The 20,150-nt window shown below is 57.3% G+C and overlaps 1 protein-coding gene across 2 annotated transcripts in view; it reads right to left on the bottom strand.

Moving 5' to 3' along the window:
* The window catches only part of UNC5B (unc-5 netrin receptor B), a 78,662-nt gene that overhangs the window by 7,247 nt on the left and 51,265 nt on the right, over window positions 1–20,150 (bottom strand). Inside the window, exons 2-10 of one of the 2 annotated variants that reach the window (XM_004769499.2) lie at window positions 10,037–10,261; window positions 6,814–6,957; window positions 6,264–6,367; window positions 5,315–5,495; window positions 4,515–4,682; window positions 3,623–3,787; window positions 3,368–3,400; window positions 1,393–1,587; window positions 627–1,016 (exon numbers count right to left, since the gene is read on the bottom strand). In XM_004769499.2, coding sequence (XP_004769556.1) covers window positions 627–1,016; window positions 1,393–1,587; window positions 3,368–3,400; window positions 3,623–3,787; window positions 4,515–4,682; window positions 5,315–5,495; window positions 6,264–6,367; window positions 6,814–6,957; window positions 10,037–10,261 — 1,605 coding nt within the window. The remainder of the gene's footprint in view (window positions 1–626; window positions 1,017–1,392; window positions 1,588–3,367; window positions 3,401–3,622; window positions 3,788–4,514; window positions 4,683–5,314; window positions 5,496–6,263; window positions 6,368–6,813; window positions 6,958–10,036; window positions 10,262–20,150) is intronic. The other variant, XM_004769500.2, reaches the window with a different exon arrangement.

The following is a 20,150-nucleotide window of genomic DNA, read 5'->3' as shown; positions in this document are numbered from 1 at the left end:
CAGCAGGGGAGGAGCTAGATGGAGTCTAAGAGCTTAGAACAGGGGGAGTAACTCCTTGCTGAGGTCAGGGGGAAAAAGCCATCTCCTGAAATCCAGGTGGTCAACAAGGAGGTGGAGAGAACAGCTCTGGGGATTAGGTACAAGGACAGCCCAGGCCACTGACAGCAACGGGTTTGTCTGATAACGCGGGGGCCCCTGGCATAATGACAGGGTACAAAGATGGCAAAGACTCAAAGTCAGAAGGCCCCAGTGACAGCTCCAGCCCCAGACCCATGTGACACTGGGAAACTATCAGCTGATGGCTTTGTAGCCTGAGATGGGCAGCCCTGCCCTCCCGGTATTGCTCTGTAGGTCTGGGGAACTACAAAGAGCTATTCTCTCCCACTTAAAAGATGAGGTTTACAGAGTGGCTACTCCAAGGTTCCCTTGCGTTAGTGGGTCAGCGAAAGGTCTGGATCCCACGTCTTTTCTTTCATAGTCCCTTCTTCCCCCTGGGCCTCATGTTTCCAATCTGAGAAATGGGATCAGGGAAGTCCTATTTTCTATCGGTGGAAGGGGCTGCTGGAGGGATGCCTAGAGGGGGCATGCTGAGCCTGGGCGGAAAGGCAAGCAGAGCAGGAGCCCACCTGTGCCGGGGATGTTGAGCCTCCCACCCAGGCAGCCAAAAGTGCCACTGACGCTGCTCCCTGGGTCACGGGGCAGGCCCAGGAGCTGCTGGGAGCCGAGGCTGGCAGTGCGCAGGTGCAGCAAGTGGGCATCCCGGGTGAAATCGCCAGGGTATGTGCCGGGCGGCAGGACACCCAGCAAGTCGGCCCCATCCGGCAGGCCTGGCCCAGAGCTGGTGGTGCCAGAGTTGTAGACCTTGATCTTGAGATTGGGCAGGGGGTCCAGCAGGGGTGAATTGGTCATGGGGATCTTGTCGGCTGAGTCCTGCAGCGCATACATGGGCCCGCGGTAGATGCCGGCACTAGCAGTGAGGTCCGGAGGTGCCGACGGGTGCGGGAGCTGTGGATTGTCTGCAAGGGTTGGGGCTATGATCAGACCCAGCTGTGCCTTATTGGCTTGCTCCCATCCTCTACCGCTGCTGGGGACCCTCCTGTTGCCAAATCCCACCCAAATGTCCAGCTGCCAAAGGCTCAATTGCCATCCGCTGCAGGAACCTTTGGGGACCCACCACCCAGGCTACTCCCTCCCTTCTCTGGGTCACTCTGATCTACGCTCATCCAGTTATCTGTAGAGCAAAGTGTATAAAAACTCCAGGAGGGAGAAGGAGCCCCTACTGCGGTCTGGCTAGTCTGGCCGGTCTGGCTGGCTGTCATGCCTCTCTGGGTGTCCCAGCAGGCATCTGCCACCACCCCCCACCCCCGATCCCAGATATCCCCAGGTGCTCACTGGGCCTCGCGGTCTTGAAGTTGACGGGATGGAAGCCGCCAGTGAGGGCGGCGGACGAATCAGTGATGTCAGTGTCGAAGTCCCGGCGGTTGCGGCGGTATACCACCCCCCCCACCACGATGAGGACACCCACAACAACGAAGGCGGACACCACAAGGCCCGCGTACAGCGCCACATCCCCCGAGGCTTCCAGCACTGCGGGCACAGGAGGATGGTGTGAGACCCAGGTCCCGGGGCAGAGACCAAGGTCCCAGGACAGATCTCTGCTGTATATGCTAGCTCCTACTCTCAGCCCTGCCACAACTGGCCGGGACCTCAGGCAAGCCTGAACTGCTCTATGCATCGGTGTCTGCAAGTAAAATGGTCTCAAGGCCCCTGCCCTGCTTCCCTCCCCATGCAAAAGCAGGCAACATGACCCGTGGTCCGTCCCAACAGTGAACTTGTGGCTCATTGCTGAGAAGAGAATAGGGTTGTGGCTCAGTTTGTCCTGTCCCAGCCAGGAGGTTAACTGAGAGCCCTGCTGCAGCCTGCAGCCCACCCTCAGGCGGGAGGTCCCAGCACCCAGAACTCTCTGCAAGCAGCCCTCCCTGAGCTCAACTTGCATCCTAAGCCGGGTGGGGCCTGGAGCCCGAGGGGAAGCAGGAGGAAGGAATGAGATGCAAGGCGATGGGGTGGAGAGGAGGTGAGCAGGTGGAGGGGAAGGAATGGGCTCAGGGAGGCCACCCACAGCCACACTTCCCTCCCCCAGGCAGGCTGCTACACAGCTGCAAATAATTCTCTGTAGGCCAAGCAGGAAGGTGTCAGGGTCAAGAGGTAGGGTCTACACAGCAGTGCCATCCGACCACACTTTCTACAACCGTGCGCGTTCTCTGTGTTGTCCCAGACGACAGCCACTAGCCACATGTGGCTAATGAATGACTAAAATGTGGCCGGTGTCCCTGAGGAACAAAGTCTTAAGCAATGTATTTAATTTTAACTAAGTTCACAGGAAGTTGAAAGAGCCACATGTGGCCAGTGGCTACCATGCAGGACAGCACACAGGCAGAGCCAAAATGCCTGCTCTTCCCTTCTAAGAAGTACACGTCCCATCTCCCCTCCTGTGGGTGGGGGGCTCAGAAAAGTAGGCCCGCTTTCCCTGCCAGGTTTCCCTTCCAAGCCCCACTTCCCCAGTGCAGACAGAGCTTTCTGGAGGTAGGGGTGGTTCAGTCCCAGTGTCCTCCCACTTCTGCCACCTTCTGGCCCCACCTCTCCTCAGTGGCCCTCATTCTTGGGCTCCCCAGAGGATCCTGGACCCCTGGGAGAGCAGCTGGAGGAGGCCCTCAGAGCTTGTTTTTTTCTCCTGATGTTCTCCCTCACCACTGTGAGCCGGGCCCAGGGCCTCACTGTTGATTTTACCATTCTGGAATTATTTGGGAATGATGGTTTAATTGTCACAGGCCAATCCACCTGAGCTGCTTTACTACTCTGGGGCTGCCACAGCACAGCCTGGGGAAGAAGCTGACGAGCCCCTCGGTGTTGACGGCAGGCAGCAGGTTTCCTGGAGAATCTAGTCCTGCTGCTGGGGGTACAGTATGGGGATCTGGGTGGACAGTGTGGGCCTGGGTGCTGGCTCTGTCATAGAGAGGAAGCTGAGGGCACAAGGCTAAAAGCACCAGCACTGGCCACATAACTAGTTAGGTTCAAATCCTACCTGAATCCCCAGGTAGGCCCCTTCCTCACTGAGACCCAACTCCCATCACAGGAGGGCTGGGGCAGTGTCCTTTCTGTCAGCTGGGGGTCTCCCTGTGTCTGCATGTGACAGAGGCCGTGACATGTGCAGAACCAGGGGTGGGGGACCCCATGGAGGGTGGCTGAGGGGGCACCTTCCAGTCTCCCTGTCTCCCACACTGCCCTGCACCCCACACCCTGGAAAAGCCAGCTAAGGAGAGCCAGGGATCCCCCAGAACAAAGAGGACAGCCATGAAATGGGACTTACGGTGGCTTTTGGGGTCACTTAGAGTTTTCTTATCTGTCGAGGGAAATAAAGGGAAAGACAATGACGTAGGTGGTGGAGAAAGGATGGCAGAGGTGACAGAAAACGCGCAGATGAGATGATGCACGTGGGCGGGTGGGCAGAGGCCCCATGGGCTGCTCCACTGCAGCGGCACCTGAGACCTGGGGCGGCCTGGGGGGACCCCCTCCCATCCGGCTCAAGCCCACACCCCGGGGCCCTGGCGTCCTGAGGACTCACTCTGCACGCAGAGCCCATCTGTGCAGTTCTTGGAGTCAAGCAGGGTCCCGCTGCAGTCTCGGCCTCCGTTCTGGGGCGGGGGCGCCATGCACTCGCGACTGCGCCAGTGGGCACACTCGGTGCTGCAGGCTGACCACTTGCTCCATTCCGTCCATGCTCCGTCCACTGTGGGAGCATGGGGCATGGCACGCGCCGTTACACACGCAGAAGGCTGCAACGCACCCACACCCACGCATGCGCACTACGGCAAGACAAGGTCCCCGGACATGCAAGCCATATGGCAACACCCACCCCCAAGACACCGAGCCGGAGCACCGATGGAGGGGGGGCGTGGCAGACAGAACACAAACACACACGAACACACACACTCTCTCTCTCTCCTCTGTCTCTCTCAGACACAGCCCAGGGCCCTCACGGGGACTCAAGCCCAAGGCAAACACACAGAAACCCAAGAGCCCGGACAAAACCAGGCATGCAGGGGACCCACAGACGGGGACGCACAGGGTGACATGAAGAGCAGAGGAGAAGAGAGGGCCTTTGCAGGATTAGGGGTGGCGGTCAAGATATGTCTAGGTCAAGGGCAGGGGCACAGGCTCCTCCCACCCCAGGCAGCCTGGGATCCCAGCCCTGGGGCTGACACCGGAGAACCATCAGCCTGGAGGGCAGGAGAGCCCACCCCTCAGATGGCCGCTCAGAGCCTCTGTGTCTGTCTCTTTAGCAGCCTGCACAGAATGAGAGGGCAGAGGCCCTAGGACAAGCATCTTCAACTCCCCACAATGAAAGAGAGTGGCCAGCCCCAGTGCAGCAGCCCCGTGGGCACAGAAAGGAGGGCTGGGAACTAGGGTGGGGCCGTGGAAGGGGAGGTGGGATGCCGGCCAGCCCCTGGCCTTACCTGGGCACACGGTGGTGCAGGCGGTCTTTTGGAAGGCCTGACCCTCACAGAAGGCACCTCCATTGAGTGGTGCTGGGTTGGTGCAGGTCCGAGTGCGCTTCTGCCAGCCACGGCCACAGCGGTTGGAGCAGGGTGACCACTCTGCCCAGCTGGACCAGCCGCCGTTTACTGCAAGGGCAGCAGTGTCACCTGCTTGGTCCTGCTCTGCCACCTGTGGGCCCCCTAACCCCATCTCCAGCCCCAATGAGGCCCTTCTGCTGAGGCCTGGCCTTTCCTAAGTGGACCCCTCCTGCTGTAGCACTGGGGACAGATCTGGGCTGCAGCCGTCAACCCCAGAGGGGACCAGGGAGGTCAAGCTCTATCCCCAACCTCATTGTACAATGGCAAATGAAGGTCCAGAGAGGGCTGATGCTTACTCAAGGCCACCTGGTAATAAAACCAGATGTAGGGTTCTTTCTAACACACTCAAAGCATCTCAGCTATGGCTCTGCCCTGCTATGTCCAAGGGAACAGCAAGGAATAGCCTATAGGCCAAGGTGGTGGTTTCTCACTCTGCTGGGACACCAGGCTCGGGAATGAGGATACTGACTGGGCCCTGTTCCAAGCCCAAGCCCAGAGTGCCTGACCTGACTGCTAGCTTTGCTGTGTGATCCTGGTAAAGGCACCTCCCCTTGCTGGGCCTCAGCCTCCCAGCTGTCCATTGGCACCCTGCTGGCCTCTTTGATAGGACTCGGTGAGACGGGCAGATGGCCCAGGCTCTCCTGAGCCCCTGGCTAGGCTGCCCCAGCGTGGGCCCATACCATAGACAGTGATGGCGGCGGTGGTGCTTCGGCGTTTGGCTACGATGTTCTTGGCCACACAGGTGTAGTTGGCTGTGTCTGACAGGCGGGCCTGGCGGATGATGAGGTTGTGGTCGATGGTGAGCAGGAAGTTGGTGTCCTGGGTGGGGTCAATGATGTCCTCATTCTTCAGCCACTCCACCTGGAGGAGGGTAGTTGGAGGGGGGGGCGTGAGGGCCAGTGCCTACTCACCTGCATCCCGGGGAGTGGGCCCTCTGTGAAGGGGATAGGACACCCGGCCATAATCAGGACAGAAGTTCTATCCATGTTCCGCCCATGGCGGTGACATGGTGAGGCAGGCCTTCCATAGGACAGGCACTGTGCTGATAGTACAGAACCCAGGGATTGTGACAACCACCCACTAGCTGGACAGCCTCAATTTCATCAGTCAGAGGGCAGCATTTATTAGCATCTACCCGACAGAGCTGTCGCAAGGATTAAATACATTAGTGTGGAGAGCGGGAGAACTTAGCTCACCGTAAGTACAAAATAAGCATTAGCTAGCAGCGCGTGCCTTCTGCCATTAAGGCAAAAGCCGCATGGAGTGTATCCATGCTCAGACCCAGGCATTATGAGACCCTTTGGTGTCCATAAAGCAGGGATTTGGCTTTTGGGTGGGGAAGGAGGATTCAGCCACAGGCACTTCCCTTGCAAGAGAGTGAGCCTGGGATCAACCCAAGTAGCCCTTGGGGATCTGGCCCCAGCTCTGCCCCAGCTTCGAGGTTATGCCTATCCAGAATCTAGTGCATGCTGAATTGTTCAGAGGTGGTAGTTCCCTTCTGTCTCAAGCCTTGACATTCCCATCTATGAAATGGGGAGAGCTCTGGGAACCTGAGGCACCATGGCTGGTAGTGAATACCACGTCCGGCTGGACCCTGCCATGCCTGGTATTCCTCTTGTCCCCACTCACCTCAGCCACAGGCACCCCCTCTGGTGGGCGGCACTGCAGGAGAACCTCCTGGTCCAGGGGCACTTCCTTGCCCAGAGGCTCCTGATCGAAATTCTTGCGCAGATCTGGGAGAAGCAAGAGGAGTAGGTCACCAGGCCACAGTGAGGGGGAACTGAAGCCTGAGATGCCCAACTCTAGCCACTAGGTGGCAGTGCACACCAATGGAAGGGGTTTGACCTGGGGCATATCCTCTTCTCCAAATTGGGGGCCCTACCAGGTGGAGTTGGTAGAATAGGTTTCCCTCCCTGACTCTGGGATCGTAAGCACAGAACAACGTGGAGGTAGGTCCTTTATAGAAAAGTAGGTGATAGGGGCCATTAGAAATTCCAAGGCCAGAGGTGGCCCCGTTTCTGGGTCTAAGAGGCTTCTGCTCAGCGGGCAGCCACGGGCCCTGAGGTTTCTGCAGTGGGCATCTTCAGCCAGAGATGCCCCCACAGAGGAGGAACTTCCTCTCCAGGAGGCACAGGGAAGGGGCCCCGGAGGAGTGGGGTGGGGGTGTCAGACGGCGTACATGCGATGCGGACATAGGCCCGGCGACTCTTGGTGGTGCCGGCGGAGCTCCAGGCCACACACTGGCACCAGTAATCTTCCAACCCGAACAGCTCCTCCACCTGCTGCCGTGACACCTCGATCTGGACCTCCCGCACCCGCAGGCCTGAGAGGGGGAGACAGATGTCAGCAGGGGCGGGTCTGAGCATGGGAAGCAGGGACATGGCAGTGGGACATCTGTTTCTCTTCTGCCAAGTGCCTCCCGTTTCCATCTATTTCCCTGGCCAGAGCCACCAATGCCACTCCCCTGGAGACTGCCCCAGATAATGCAAACCCTCTGTCCCGTGCCAGCCACGTCCTGCCCTAAAGCCAGGGTGTGCTCTGCAAAATGGACAAAGCCAGGTCACTCCCCTGGTTGTGCCTCCACTCCTCACAACACAAAGACCTTGATACCCCACATGGCTGTGAGGCCCTACACTGTCCGTCTGCCCACAGCCTCACTGGGCATCTTCCCTCCCCTCCACCAGCCACAGGGCCTTTGCACACCCAGTTCCCTGGCTGGAACTCTCTTCTGGCCCCCATGTGCCTACTGGACCCCAATCACTATCACCTGGGCCTCACTTCTGGAGGGAAAGCCCCTATGAACCTGGCCTACCCCCCACCCACTGTCAAAGTGCCACACGGAGCATGACTGGGCTGTGCAGGTCTCTTTCCCTGCCCAGCCTGGTTTTCCAACAGCACTGACCACTCTCTGGAACTGTATCATCTACTGATGTGGTCTGTGATAATTATTATTTCCTGCAGGGGAATAAAGCAGGGCTTTGCTCTGTTTACTGCTGGGGCCCACGACCTGGTACAGAAAAGGTTTTCCACAAATATGTGAAGACAACATGTGGCCTCTCTCTGCTTGGGAGCTGGAGATGGTGGGAGGCCCCTCTTCCCGGGAGCTCTCCGATCTCTCAACAGTTCCCTACTAAGGCCTGGAGGCCTCTCTGGATACTGGATCCAGCAGCCTACCCAGAGAGGATCCATCACTCTCCTACAAACCATTGACAAAGCTTCTTATGCTCAGAAAAGGAGTGAACCCTTCTGGATTCGGATGCCCATCCAAAGCTCTTCCCCCAAAGCCTGTGGGAGGACTGCAAGGCCTCCTCCTCCAGGAAGCCCTTCCTCACTACCCCTGTTTCAGAATTCCCTGCTCTTCCCTGCCACATGTCCCAGTTCTTCCTCTCATGCTTACACATGGGCTCTGATGAGCCCCTTGAGGGTAGGACTATCTACTGTACTCTCCCGTGGTACTGTGGCATGGTGGTCAAGTGTGGGTTTGGGTGGCTGGGCAGGTCTGAATCCTGGCCCCAACCTCAATCTTCTGTCTCCCCCTGTACATAATGCACCCCCAGTCACCATCAGCTTTGGGCCAGGCCTCACTTCTGGAGGGAAGGCCCCTCTGACCCTGGCCAACCCACCACCTGCTGTGAAAGTACCCTACGGAGCATGACTGGGCTACTCCTCAATTCTCTTTCCCTGCCCAGCCTGGTTTTCCCACAGCGCTGGAAGGGGGCATTCATGGGCTTGGTAGCAGGGGGAGTAGGGGCCGTGCTGTTACAATCACTCCCAATTGCAGGGTTGGTGAGAGGTACACCACCCTTCTGCTTGGTTTGGACCCACTCCGCAGACCTCTGATCTGGGCCAGAGGGCCTCAGGGGGACACAGAAATAAGGGCAAGTTTCAAGAAGAAAGAGCCCAAGAAAAAGCCAGAAAGAAGATGGAAGAAATGGGGTCTACTGAGTGCCTGGCACTACGCTCAACACTGAGCAGGCCCCACCGTGTTCCACCGCCATGGGGACCTTCATTAATGTCCAGTTTACCAGGATAGGAAGTGGGGTTCATAGAGTGTGAGGAACTTCCCAGAGTCACGCAGCCACGGGGGTGGCTGGGGTACATTTCTTTTTTCTCTCTTTTAAAAATTCCTTTTTTGGGAATCCTGGGTGGCTCAGTCAGTTAAGCCGCTGCCTTCAGCTCAGGTCATGATCCCAGGGTCCTGGGATCAAGTCCCACACCAGGCTCCCCGCTTAGCAGGGAGCCTGCTTCTCTCTCCACCTCTGCCTACCACTCTGCCTGCTTGTGCTCTCTTTCTCTCTCTTTCTCTGACAAATAAATAAATAAAATCTTTAAAAAAAAATTCTTTATTTTATTTTTTAGATTTGGGAGGAGCATGAGACTCCAGATCTGTTTTCTAAAATTCTCTCAAAATGTTGGTAAAATATAGATCACCTAAAACTTACCATTTTAATGTACACAGTTGAGTGGCATTAAAGTACATTCTGGGGTGTATTTTTAAGCCTGGATGGTTCTGAAATCGGCGAGATTTTCCCAGAAAAATAGAAGTTGGAAGGAGGGAGAAAGGAGAGAGAGTGAGAGAGAGCATGTTGTGTGGGGGGACAGACCAAGAAACATGGGGAAGAAACCAAAGCAGAGGCAGGCTGTGGGGTGAGAGGCCCCCCAGAACCTGGGCCTGGCTGGGGCTGCCTGGCACTGGCCACCTGTAGGTCACCAGCAGCAGCGGTCCCCTGGAGCCCTGGAAAGAACCCCCTCTGAGGGGCCTGGGGACACGGAAGCCCCCATCTGGCTTCGGGGACACCTCTGGGGGTGCCCGGGACCCCACGTACATCTTCCTGTTGGGATCTGGGCTCTGTCCCAGCACCACCTCCATGGTGTTCTACTTAGTAAAACCAACCTCGTCTTCAAAGCGAACACAGCTGGAGGAGGAGACACAGCATCTTATGAACGGGAACAGAATCACTTCCCACAAACCCAGAGGCCCTCTGACAATAAGGAGGGTCCCAAAATCTGGGTACGTGCTGGGGGGCCGGGGCTGCGGACGGGGCAGCTCCTCCTCGTTATGCAGGGTGCACAGCAGGTGCTGGAGTGTACAAGCGTGAGAGTGTATGCGTGAAGAACGTTCGCCCCGTTGCCCCCAACTGCTCCCTGATGTAAGATGGAGACAGAGAGAAAAGGACTCCATGCTCTTTCATTTGGTAGTGCAAAGTCAGACAGGGACATGTGGCCAATGCTTGGGGAGATACAGATCCAGGATAAATCCCAGAGGGGTAACTGAGGCCCCGGGGGGGGCGCCATGGCCATGTGAAGTCTCACACAGAGCCCAGGGTAGAGCCAGGTCCAGGACCCAGTGTCCCTGGCACCCCTGGGCCCTGGTGGTGACCGGACGAGTGGAGCAGGCTCACCCGTGGCCTCATCCAGGCTCTCCTGTGTGACGTGGTCATTCTGGCTGACCCACTCGCCGTTGCACTTGAAGTAGATCTGCGTGGCGGGGAAGGCGCGGCAGCGCAGCTCCACAGGCTTATTCTTCACGATGTAGGCGTCCTGGGGCTCCTGGAGGAAGTGGGGCAGGGGCTCAGCCGGCGCTGACGGGAAGGAGTCGGGGAGCACCTCGCTGCCGGAATCTGTGCCTGTGGAGAGAGGGCGGGCTTCATGAGGCTGAGGCTGGTAGGGGGGGTGCAGTGAGTAGCTGGAGACCAGCCGAGATGCCCTCTGTGACCCAGGCAAGGTCTGGCCCTCCTGGAGCCTCAGTTTCCCCATCCCCCAGCTCTTACCAGGTTGTGCTTTGGAGCCAGTCCTAGCTCTCTGACCCTGGGTGATTCTCCTTCTTTCCAGACAGAGATGTCAGGGTGGCCCGGAGAGCTGAATGGATGGTCCGGGCCAGGACACCCCTTGAGCCCTCCCCAGTATCCCCTGAACTGGACCTACTAAGCCTCCCTCCGGTTTCCCATAGTGATGCCACAGGACATGAAGGGCTGGCATGGATCACAAGCAGCCAGTTTTGCCCTAAAGCCACAGCTGCCCTTGGCAGCCCCAGCCTGCCAGGCTGGTGGAGGTGGGGAGACAACCCAGGACCCTCAGAGGCATGAGGTGGGGTCAGGTGGGGTGGCTGCACCAGGTCTGGTTCCTTGGTGCTTGGCCCCCCCATGGGGCCTCCTCCTCTGAATGCCTAAGGCAGGCAGCAGCATGGAGTGGGAGACCACCTCCCCAGCAGCGTTTATACAGAGCCTCCCCTCCTCGGGGTGGTCTCTGCCCCACTCCTCAGCCCTTCCCACCTCAGCCAAATGCACACACTCCACCCTAAGAGCAGACAAGAAAACTGTGCAGCCTGGGAACACAGATGGGCTGTGTCCACTACAACTCCTCCCCAACAAGGGGCCAAATGCGAACCCCAGCCCGCCGGCCTCTGTGGAAAGAACAGTGCCTCACGAGGTGAGACAAACAGGAAGGGAGAGGGTCCCACCACGACCAGCTCTGGGAGGGAGGGAAACAAGGCCAGGCCAGGCCATTGGTTCACTATCCACTTTAGGAAAACTGACTTTACGACACCAAGCGCCAAACAATCAGATGGCTGGGGCGAGCGATGGGGGGGGGGGGTAAGCTCCAGAGGGAACAATGAATTAAACTGCAGGGGTGTGCATCCGCCCAGCCCCTCACTGCCAGCCATGGCCTGTCACTGTCCCAGCACCCCAGTTCCTCCAGTGGGGTGGGGTCTCAGGAAGCACTTGCCCCCAGCCCAGGAGGTCACGATGGGACATGCATGGCCCTAGGGAGCCCCCTATGTCCAAAGGGGCCAAGGGGACACTCTGTTCTCCAGAATGAACAGAACAAGCCATCTCTTTGTGGCCCAGGAGCTCCTGCTAAGACTCGGGGTGAGGGTGGGGGGTTCAGGCGCTCTGAGAACATGCACAGGTTGTCACTGGCTCCAGACGGTCAGTCACAGGGGGCAGTGCGTGTGTGCGGCCCGCGGGAGCAAAGGGGAAGTCAGCAGGAAAGTGTGAAACCTGCTCCATCTAACATGTTCCGTGGGACCCCAGGATAGCCCTTTAACTCCCAGCACGGTATTTCGTCTCTGAAGATGGCAGGGAGATCAACACCCTTTCCTGGGCTGTTCTGAGGACCACAGGAGCGAGACAAGCGTGAGCATCCAGGAGGGGGCAAGCGCATAGTAGGTGCACATCGTCACATGAAAATGGCGACTAGGGCTCGCCTGGCATTAAGTAGGGGCTATGTTTTTAGTACTTTACACAGTCAGCTTACCTCACTCTTGCAACAACTCTGTAAGGTATTTATGGGAGTCTTTGATTTCTATGTGGGGAAACTGAGGCTGGGAGAGGTGAAGCAGCTTGCTCTAGGGCACAGAGCTAGCAAGAGGCAGAGCCAAGTTCTGAACCCGATAAACAGACCCCCGGCATCTGGGATACTGCTCAGGATTCCACATGGCCTGCTGCTGGAGTAGCTCGGGGACAGGGTGAGCATCCCTGCATCTGAGAATCCGAATGGATCCTGTCCTGACATCAGCCAGGACCCCACAACTCTAAGAGCTCTCTCATTAAAGGCTCATCGAGGCCACAACCGTTCTTGTTTCGGAACTGAAGACCGTCCGCGTGGGGGAATGACGGACCGAAGCTCCCTGGCTGGTGCGCAGCTAAACTGGGAAGGGCACAGAGGATCCCAGGGCTTGTCCATGCCCACCTCCCTCTGCTGGGCAGATAGACCCCTTCCGTGTAGGTAGAAGACTGGCAGCCCCTGGGGTCTGGGAGCTGGGGCAGTTGACAGCAAGGTGAAACCCCGCCCAGGGAGCGGGATGGCGTCTCCCAGGAGCCGGGAGAGCAAGTAGAGCCAGGAGGGCGTGCAGGCAGCAGAGCACCGGCAAGGCTCCATGACCCGCTCCCCCACCCCTGCCACAAGCGCCTTGCTTCAGTCTCAGACCTGAGGGGGGTGAGGCAGGGCACAGACTTCAGATGAAGCCACCTCTGCGTCTGAAGTCACCCTTCCTGACCTCGGGCACTGCCATCTGTGAAATGGGGGGGACCAGGCCTCCCTCTGGGGGGGTGGAGGTCATCAGAGAAGGTACAGGGGAGCCCATAGGTCCAGTCACTTGCTAACTCCCTCTTCTAAACATACGGCCCCCAGCCCCCCAGGTGATGGCTGCTCTGACTCTCTGCGGCACTACAGCCGGTATTTACGACTTGGTTTTATAACCCTAATGCGGCTCATTTATAAAGCAGGCGCAGACACCGCGGAGGAAACTGAACAGGAGACACGTCCATTAGTACAGCAGGGCCCTAGTCTGGCAGCCTCTGCCCCCCCCCATCCCCCCCCCAATCCCTCCTCTCTACCCTGGCACAAAGCTTCCTCTCTGGCCTTGGTGGGATGTAGCCAGTGATCCTCACTGATGCCTCCCCAAGCCCGGCAGGGCGGGGTGGGGGGGATGATGTAGCTGGTGCCCCCTTACAACATCTCCATCCCCCTGGGGTCCTGAATTCAGATGCAGCCAGGAGACAAGAAGGGCCAGTTCTGACCAGAGAAATCCTCCCCAGACAGACCACCGGCAGACTCTATGTTTACCTGGCATGTAGTAGGTGGCCAGAGAATCCAAGTTCAGTAAAAGTGGGGCTGGGGGGTGGGGAGTGCTGCCAGGGTCTGGGGAACAGCTAAGCTAGGTCCCCAGCCACATCAGTGGGCATTCCCCTCCTTGGCTTGTCCCCTGGCTTGGGCCGTCACAGTTGAGGGAGGCTCCACAGGCGTCCCGGCTGAGGGCCAGCCCAGAGGGAGAAGACTGATGGAGTTTCAGGGTCCCCAGGGGACGACTCTGCCCGAAGCTTTCCTCTGAACTCACAGTCCCGCACCAACCTCCACAGAGCCTCCTACACTTCCTTGGTCTTTAGTATCTTGGTAACTTTTACCCCAAGGCCAAAAGAAATTCCTAGAGGTTAAATAGTTAGATCTAAACAGCTTGTGTGTGTGTGTGTGTGTGTGTCCCAACAACTTGGCAGCCTTTTGAAAAAACAAGACCCGTAAATTGAAAGAAAAAGTAAGATCTGTAGTCCATTCTTAAAGAGCTACAGTGACGAGGCGTGTGGGGTGTGCACGCCGTTTGGGTACTACTGCTTCTCAGTCTTGGAATCAGACTGGCCCCACCACCCTCACTGTCTGTCTCAGAGTACTTCCGAATGCCCAAACCCCACCTCTGCAAAGACAGGATGCTCAGTAAAGGACAGAAGTAGGATACGCGATGTTGACATCGACAGCTGTCTTGAGCCAACAGTTGTGGCAATGTCTGGCAGCTGTTCAGCATGGCTGTCTTTCCTTCAAGATGAACAGTTTCCCATAGCACCCTTGGGAATGCGTGCAGCACCCTGGGGTGCTTTGGCATAGCTTTTGGGAACCACAGCCCTATGCATTAGGTACTATTTTTATGCCTTTACTACAGACAAGGAAACAGGGGCCGAGGGAGATGAAGTCACTGGCACAGGGCTATGCAGCCAGTGGGCCGCAGACCGAGGGAGATAACCCGGGCATTCAGGTACCTGAATCTGGCTTCTGGATTAGAACTGGGATTTGCTTCTACTACGTGGCAGGAACTTTAAATATTTTGCCCAATTTATTTCCCACAGCCCCCAAGCAGAGGCTTATCTTCCCATTTTCCAGATGAAGACACAGGGCACCCAGGGACTTGCCTCATGGCAAGGTCACCTGGTCAGTGGGAAAAAGGGCCATCTCTTCCCATCACCTTTGCCCTGGCTTTGCTACGGCTCTTTCCAGAGGAGACTCAGACCTGAGAAGAGCCCCCAGCGGAGGGCAGCCTGCTTGTGCCAGGCCAGATCCAGATCTGGAGTTCCTGCTGGCAGGAACACCAAGTGTGTCTGTCTTTCTGTCTTTCTCTCTGAGAGAGAGAGACAGCGAGAGAGGGAACACAAGCAGGGGAGTGGGAGAGGAAGAAGCAGGCTTCCCACTGACCAGGAAGCCCGATTCGGGGCTTGATCCCAGGACTCTGGGATCATGACCTGAGCCAAAGGCAGACACTTAATGATAGAGCCACCCAGGCGCCCCCTACTGGGTCCATTTTTAATTGCTGAAGAGAATTTCCTGTGGGAGTGGTCACCTTTTTTGCCACTGTTACTGCTCGCTTAAAGGCCCCCTGCACAGACTGTGGTCCTATGGCACAGTGTGGGGGAGCCCAGGGAGGAAGGGGGAGGCACTATTTGCTGCTGGGCTCTCCCAATTAGGCCCAGGCCCTCCCACCCCAGGCCTCAGCTCACGAGGACCACCCGCGCCTCCAGGTGGGACCACTTGTGGGGGCCTTTCAAACCCCCACTTCCAATTTACCTACAGCTGCCTGAGGGTTCTTGTCACGTGTGTCATGTGTGTCACATAGATGTAGAGTCACAGGGAGAGAGATTACTGTGAGGGCCGTCTTGTACAACATCCCTCATCCATTCCATCCAACCTTGACTCGCATCCCTCCAGGGACAGGGAACTCACTACCGCTGTACGTCTCAGCCAGGTTCTCCTTTGAACCGACCTAATGGAAAAGTCCTTCTTACTTTCAACTGAAATTTTCAACTGAAATTTGCTGTCTGAGGTTCCAGCCATTGCTACAATTTTAACCTCTGAGTTTCCAGAGAAGAGTGTTTCCTCCGAAGTGTGGGGCTGCCTACCCTGGCCTTCTCGCCTTGCTTTCACATAGTCACGAGACACAGTTTTGCACACCCTCACCACCAACCTGGCTTCCTTGTGGACAAGTTCCATTTTGCTCTGAACCCCACTTAAAGCATGGAGGGCAGGGGGTGGTCATGTTGGGGGTCCGGCAGGCACATCCTGCTTCTGGCAGCTCCAAGTTTCCTTTAATAGCTTTGGTGGCCACTCTGGAGAGCAGGGAGCCCTCCACACCTTCCTTGGTGTCCTCCCATGGTGTTAGGACCGAGTAACCGGCCTCTAGGGCCTCTACTAGGTGAGTGGAGCCTGTGGGGCAGAGAAACAGAGCCGGGAGCCCGAGCCCCATCCCCACCTGCCAGGAGTTGCTGTGCTAGGTTCAACACTCCCTCCCAGGGGCTAGGCCTGGGCAGGGCCCAGTGTGGGGACACAGGGTCCCACTTGGCAGGGAGGAAGCCAAGGCCCTGGGCTTGCTTAAGAGGTGTCAGAATCTGAGCCACTAGAATAAGCAGGAGCCAGGCCTTGGAGGTGAAGGAAGTGGCTTCAGGACCAAAGGGAAGAAGCTGCATTTTCCTGAGCTACCCCTGAGGAGAGGGAGAAGCTAAAACTACAGTGTTCAGACATTCCTACAAGGGAGACTATCACCAGACACTCCTGCTTCCCTGACGGTGACCCTGCGAGGAACGGGTTCGAATCCCCACTCTGCCACCAAAACCTTGGGGAGGTTGTTTTACCTCTTGGGGCCATCTATAAGAAAGGGGAGAAAAGGCAGAAGCATAGAAAGTCATAGTCAGAGGGGCCTGGAGCCCTACGTTCCACCAGCTAAGAGAGGGAATGTAACTATTTCAACATCACACAGCAAATCAATAGCCAAGCTGGACCAGAGTGCAATTTCTGCTTGGGGGCTGAGAAGGGTAGACTGCATGGGCAGAGCAAGGCTGGAGGCAAACGTTTGGTCTCTGGATTCCCCCTGCCTGGGTTGGAAAGTCATCACTACCCACATCAGCCAGGGCCTCCTCTGGTCTTGCCCAGGGCAGAGACCTGAGCATGAGGCTGCCGTGGTGGGTACGAAGGGCCTTGCCGTCCCCACCCACCGGTCTGGGGTCCCCAGGTTGGGGACAGGGCCAGTCCCGAGACCCTAGGCTCAGCAGCAGGAGGTGGGCATCTGTAGCTGAGCTGGGCTGTGGGTCTCCAGGGCTGGCTGGCGTTGAGGCGGCGCCCACGCCGACGGGGCAGGGCTGGAAGGGGAAAGGGGAGCAGGCGGGAGGTGAGGGACAGAGACACCCCACGCTGGGCACATTCATCACCAGCAATCACAGTCTTTCTAGCCCCTGGACGCGGGCTGATTCTCGCCAGACTTGACCTCCCACTGCATGGAAAATCTCTTCCATTCACTGCGAGGCTGATGTGCTCAGTGGGGAATGCGGAGAGTGGGGGGGGGGGAGCCCACTTATTATTATGTTTTAAAAACACATAAGCCCCCCATGGAAGGACCCCTCCCTGGACACAAAGCCCTTCTTCCATCTGGCCCTGGCTTCTGGCTGCTGTGGGGTTCAGGCTGGGGCCCCCCTCAGAGGCGGTTACAATGGCCGTTACTGATGACAAATGGGGGCTGGCGGGCTTGGGGGACGCTGAGTTACTCCTAACAAAAGAGGCCCCTTGCACAGCCCTTTTCCCACACCCTCTGTAGACACGCCTGGGCCCATGACATCACTTCCTGTGCTGGCCACAGGAAGCGGCCTCACCGTGATGGCCAGCTAGGGCAGTGGCTTACATCCCGAAGGGGGGTATCTGGCTGACCCTGAGAAATGGAAGGGCTCAAGGACAAGTGAGGGCAAGTGAAGAGCTGATGGGAGGCACTGAGTCCCAGAATGGAGCTCAGGCCCCACGTTACTGGGGGCCACACGACTTACAAAGTCAGGAGGGACACTAGGGTTATGGGTCTACCCTCAGACTCTCAGTGGGGCCTGGGGAGGCTGCATTCCACACCGGAGTCCCTCCTCCCACACCTTTCCTTCAGCCATTGGGCTCCCTCAGCCTGAGCCTTTCTAGGACTAATTTCTGACTCCCCTTCCAAGCCCTAGGTCCCAGGGTGTCACTACGCCTGGAGGCTTGGGCCCTAAGGAGGCTTGGGGTGCGTTCTGCCTCCACCTCTTCTCCCAGACAAGGGGCTCGGAGCTCTCTTATGCATCACATTCCAGAAAATAACCTTTTACCAATAGCAGTGTGATAACAAACACCACCAGTACAGTAATCCTGTGAGCTAGGTGCTCCATTTCACAGAGGAGGAGACTGAGGCTCAAGGAAATTAAAGAACATGCTCAGGCTCCCAGCTAATGAGAAACCCAAAGCTCTTCTTGTTAAAGCACAGGCCTCCTTTGGTTCACAAGGCCCTAAGGGATAAGCAGGGGGCAGCTAGTTTCCTGCCCATTTTGCAGATGAGCAAATAGAGTCTCTCCAGAGTTCACTAGCTTGCCGGAAGGGAAGAGGGTCTTGGCGTCCTCACCCCAGCACCTGGCCTCCCTACCTCTGGGACCTGACAAGTCCCAGACTTGTTTTGGATAGCCCAGCCAAACAGAGATCCATCCTAGCCTGGAGGGACCTGTTGCTAGCCTGGTGTCACACTGAGACACACACACACTCCCAGAGCAGACATCCGCAGACCACACCCATGGTCACAGGCCACCCTCTCCCTGGGATCCCCGCCACTGGGCTGGGACAGTGACTCCGTTCTTAGGGCTGTTTATGTCAGTGCTCTGCGGCAATGGCCGTGGCTCAGGCCCCCTGGGGGACCCTCTATTTTATTTGGTCATCTCTCCTCCATTCAGAGTTGGCATGGGATGCACCTGAGTGGCTCCAGTCCTGGCTAGGGAGGGCTCCCTTTCCCTCCCTAAGCCCAGGTCCTCCTGCTGGGACCTCCTCACTGTGCTCCCTACCTTCCCCCTTCCCCTCCAATCCGAGATGCTCACAGCAGCCAAGCCATCTCGTGAAACAGAGGTCACTCCCCCTCTCCTGCTTGCAGCCTCTGACGGCTGCCATTTGCACCTGGAATGAAGTCCCACCCGGCACCGAACCCTCCGACTTCAGAGGCTCACTCATCATCACGGCGCCCCAAGCCATTCGCCCCCGCCTGCAGGCGTGTTTCCTGCCCCTTGAATGTGCCTCCTTTATTGCCACCACAGGGCCTTTGCTCTTCTCTCCTGGAGTGCACGCGCACCACGGGCCAATCTCTCTGTACTCTTGCAGCAGCAACTCTTTGTCCCCGAGATCTCAGTGCCACCTGCCACTCCCATGTGAGGCCCTCCCTGACTGGGCTGTGTGCACTGATCCTCCTCTGCTCTCCCCTCTGCCATCCCCAGATTGTCCTGGGTTTTTTTTTGTTGTTGTTGTTGTTTTGCTTGTTTGTCTTGACAGTGTTCACCTCTGGAATCCCTTCTTCCTGTATTTGATTGTTCCCTGTCTGTGTCTGAACAAGTCTGCTCTCTGGAAGGCAAGCTCCTGGAGAACCTGGAAATCCTGTTTGCCTGTTTAGCTGGACCTACTAGGGTTGCAGGACTTCTCCCAACACCTGGGGTGGCAGGTGGAGGCGGGAGGAAGCAGCCAGAGGGGACGCACACACGTTGGGCTCACCTTAGCCCTGATCCTATAGGACACCACTAACCCAGGGAACCTCAGAGACCATCTAATCCTTGTCTTTCAAGATGGAGAGAAGAGAGGGTGTGGCCTGATCTAAAAATCACACAGCACCTGGGCCCCAAAGCCAGTAGAGAAACTGAGCTCTAGAGACTCCCAGGACAGGAGGAGGGACTTTATTTTAAAAAATCCTCCTTGTCTTTCTAATGAAAACATGTTCTTTTCCCCTCTTGGCCTTTTCTGATGACAACTGAGGTAGAAATAAGAATGAAAATAAAAACCACCCATTCCCACCTCCTGTTTACCAGAATTAACACAAGACGTCGGTCCTCTCAGACTACATACAGGACGCTTATTTGTTACCGAGGTCCCACGATATACAGTTCCATATTCTGTTTCCCTTGCAAGGCCCTTAACTGAAGACTTTGAAACCATAAGCCAAATGCACAAAGCATCTTTGGTGCTCAGCACGGTCCCACACGGCACAGGCGCGGGCCAGTGTGGCTGACTGCCCCCCCGCACCGCATCCCGGGTCGCTGGAGAAGCAGCAGGATACAGAGCTGGTGCGGGAGGCCGCAGGGCAATGACATCAGTGGCTTGATACATTTGGGTGCTGAGCAGAAAGATGCCCAGGGTCCCATCCCTGTCCTGGGGAAGAGTGAAAAAGCCCACAGGTACAGCCTCTGGCTCAGGGACTGCCTGGTGGGGCAGCGATGAGGTCCCTGTTGCCCTTTGTTCCAGGTGAGCTGTCTGCATGCCCTCCTGGGAAGTCCAGGGTCAGGCCTGTTCTTGGAGAGCCCCAGGGCACAAATTTCCTCTCCTTCTCTGCCTCACACTCCCAGGCTGAACAACCCCTCCTCGCAAAGGGGAGACAACCGCCCACACACTGCAAAGCAGAAAACTGGCTATGATCCTTGCCGGCCGCCCTCAGCACCATCACCACGCCTGGCCAGACCCTGCACCAGTGCGGGTTGTGGGCCACCCGGCAGGCACCGAGAGGCAGCTCAGACTCTGCGCTATGGGGCCCTCAGGCCTGAGTCCAAACTCTTCCTTCCGGAGAGGAGCAATGACTTGTCCAAGGGCAAACCGCCAGTGGGTGGCTACAGCAAGCCTAGTATCTGGGCATCACATTTGCACAAAGAGAACCACATCAGGGCCAGAGAAAACGGGTAGCAGGCTCTGGCCTTTGCCAATCTCTGAAACGTGCCCTGCGACAAAGGAGGAGAG

This window comes from Mustela putorius, unplaced genomic scaffold (assembly GCF_011764305.1).
Source record: "Mustela putorius furo isolate JIRA1106 unplaced genomic scaffold, ASM1176430v1.1 tig00000698_pilon_pilon_pilon, whole genome shotgun sequence".
Lineage (NCBI taxonomy): Eukaryota > Metazoa > Chordata > Mammalia > Carnivora > Mustelidae > Mustela > Mustela putorius.
This window is presented reverse-complemented; position numbering and strand designations above follow the sequence as displayed.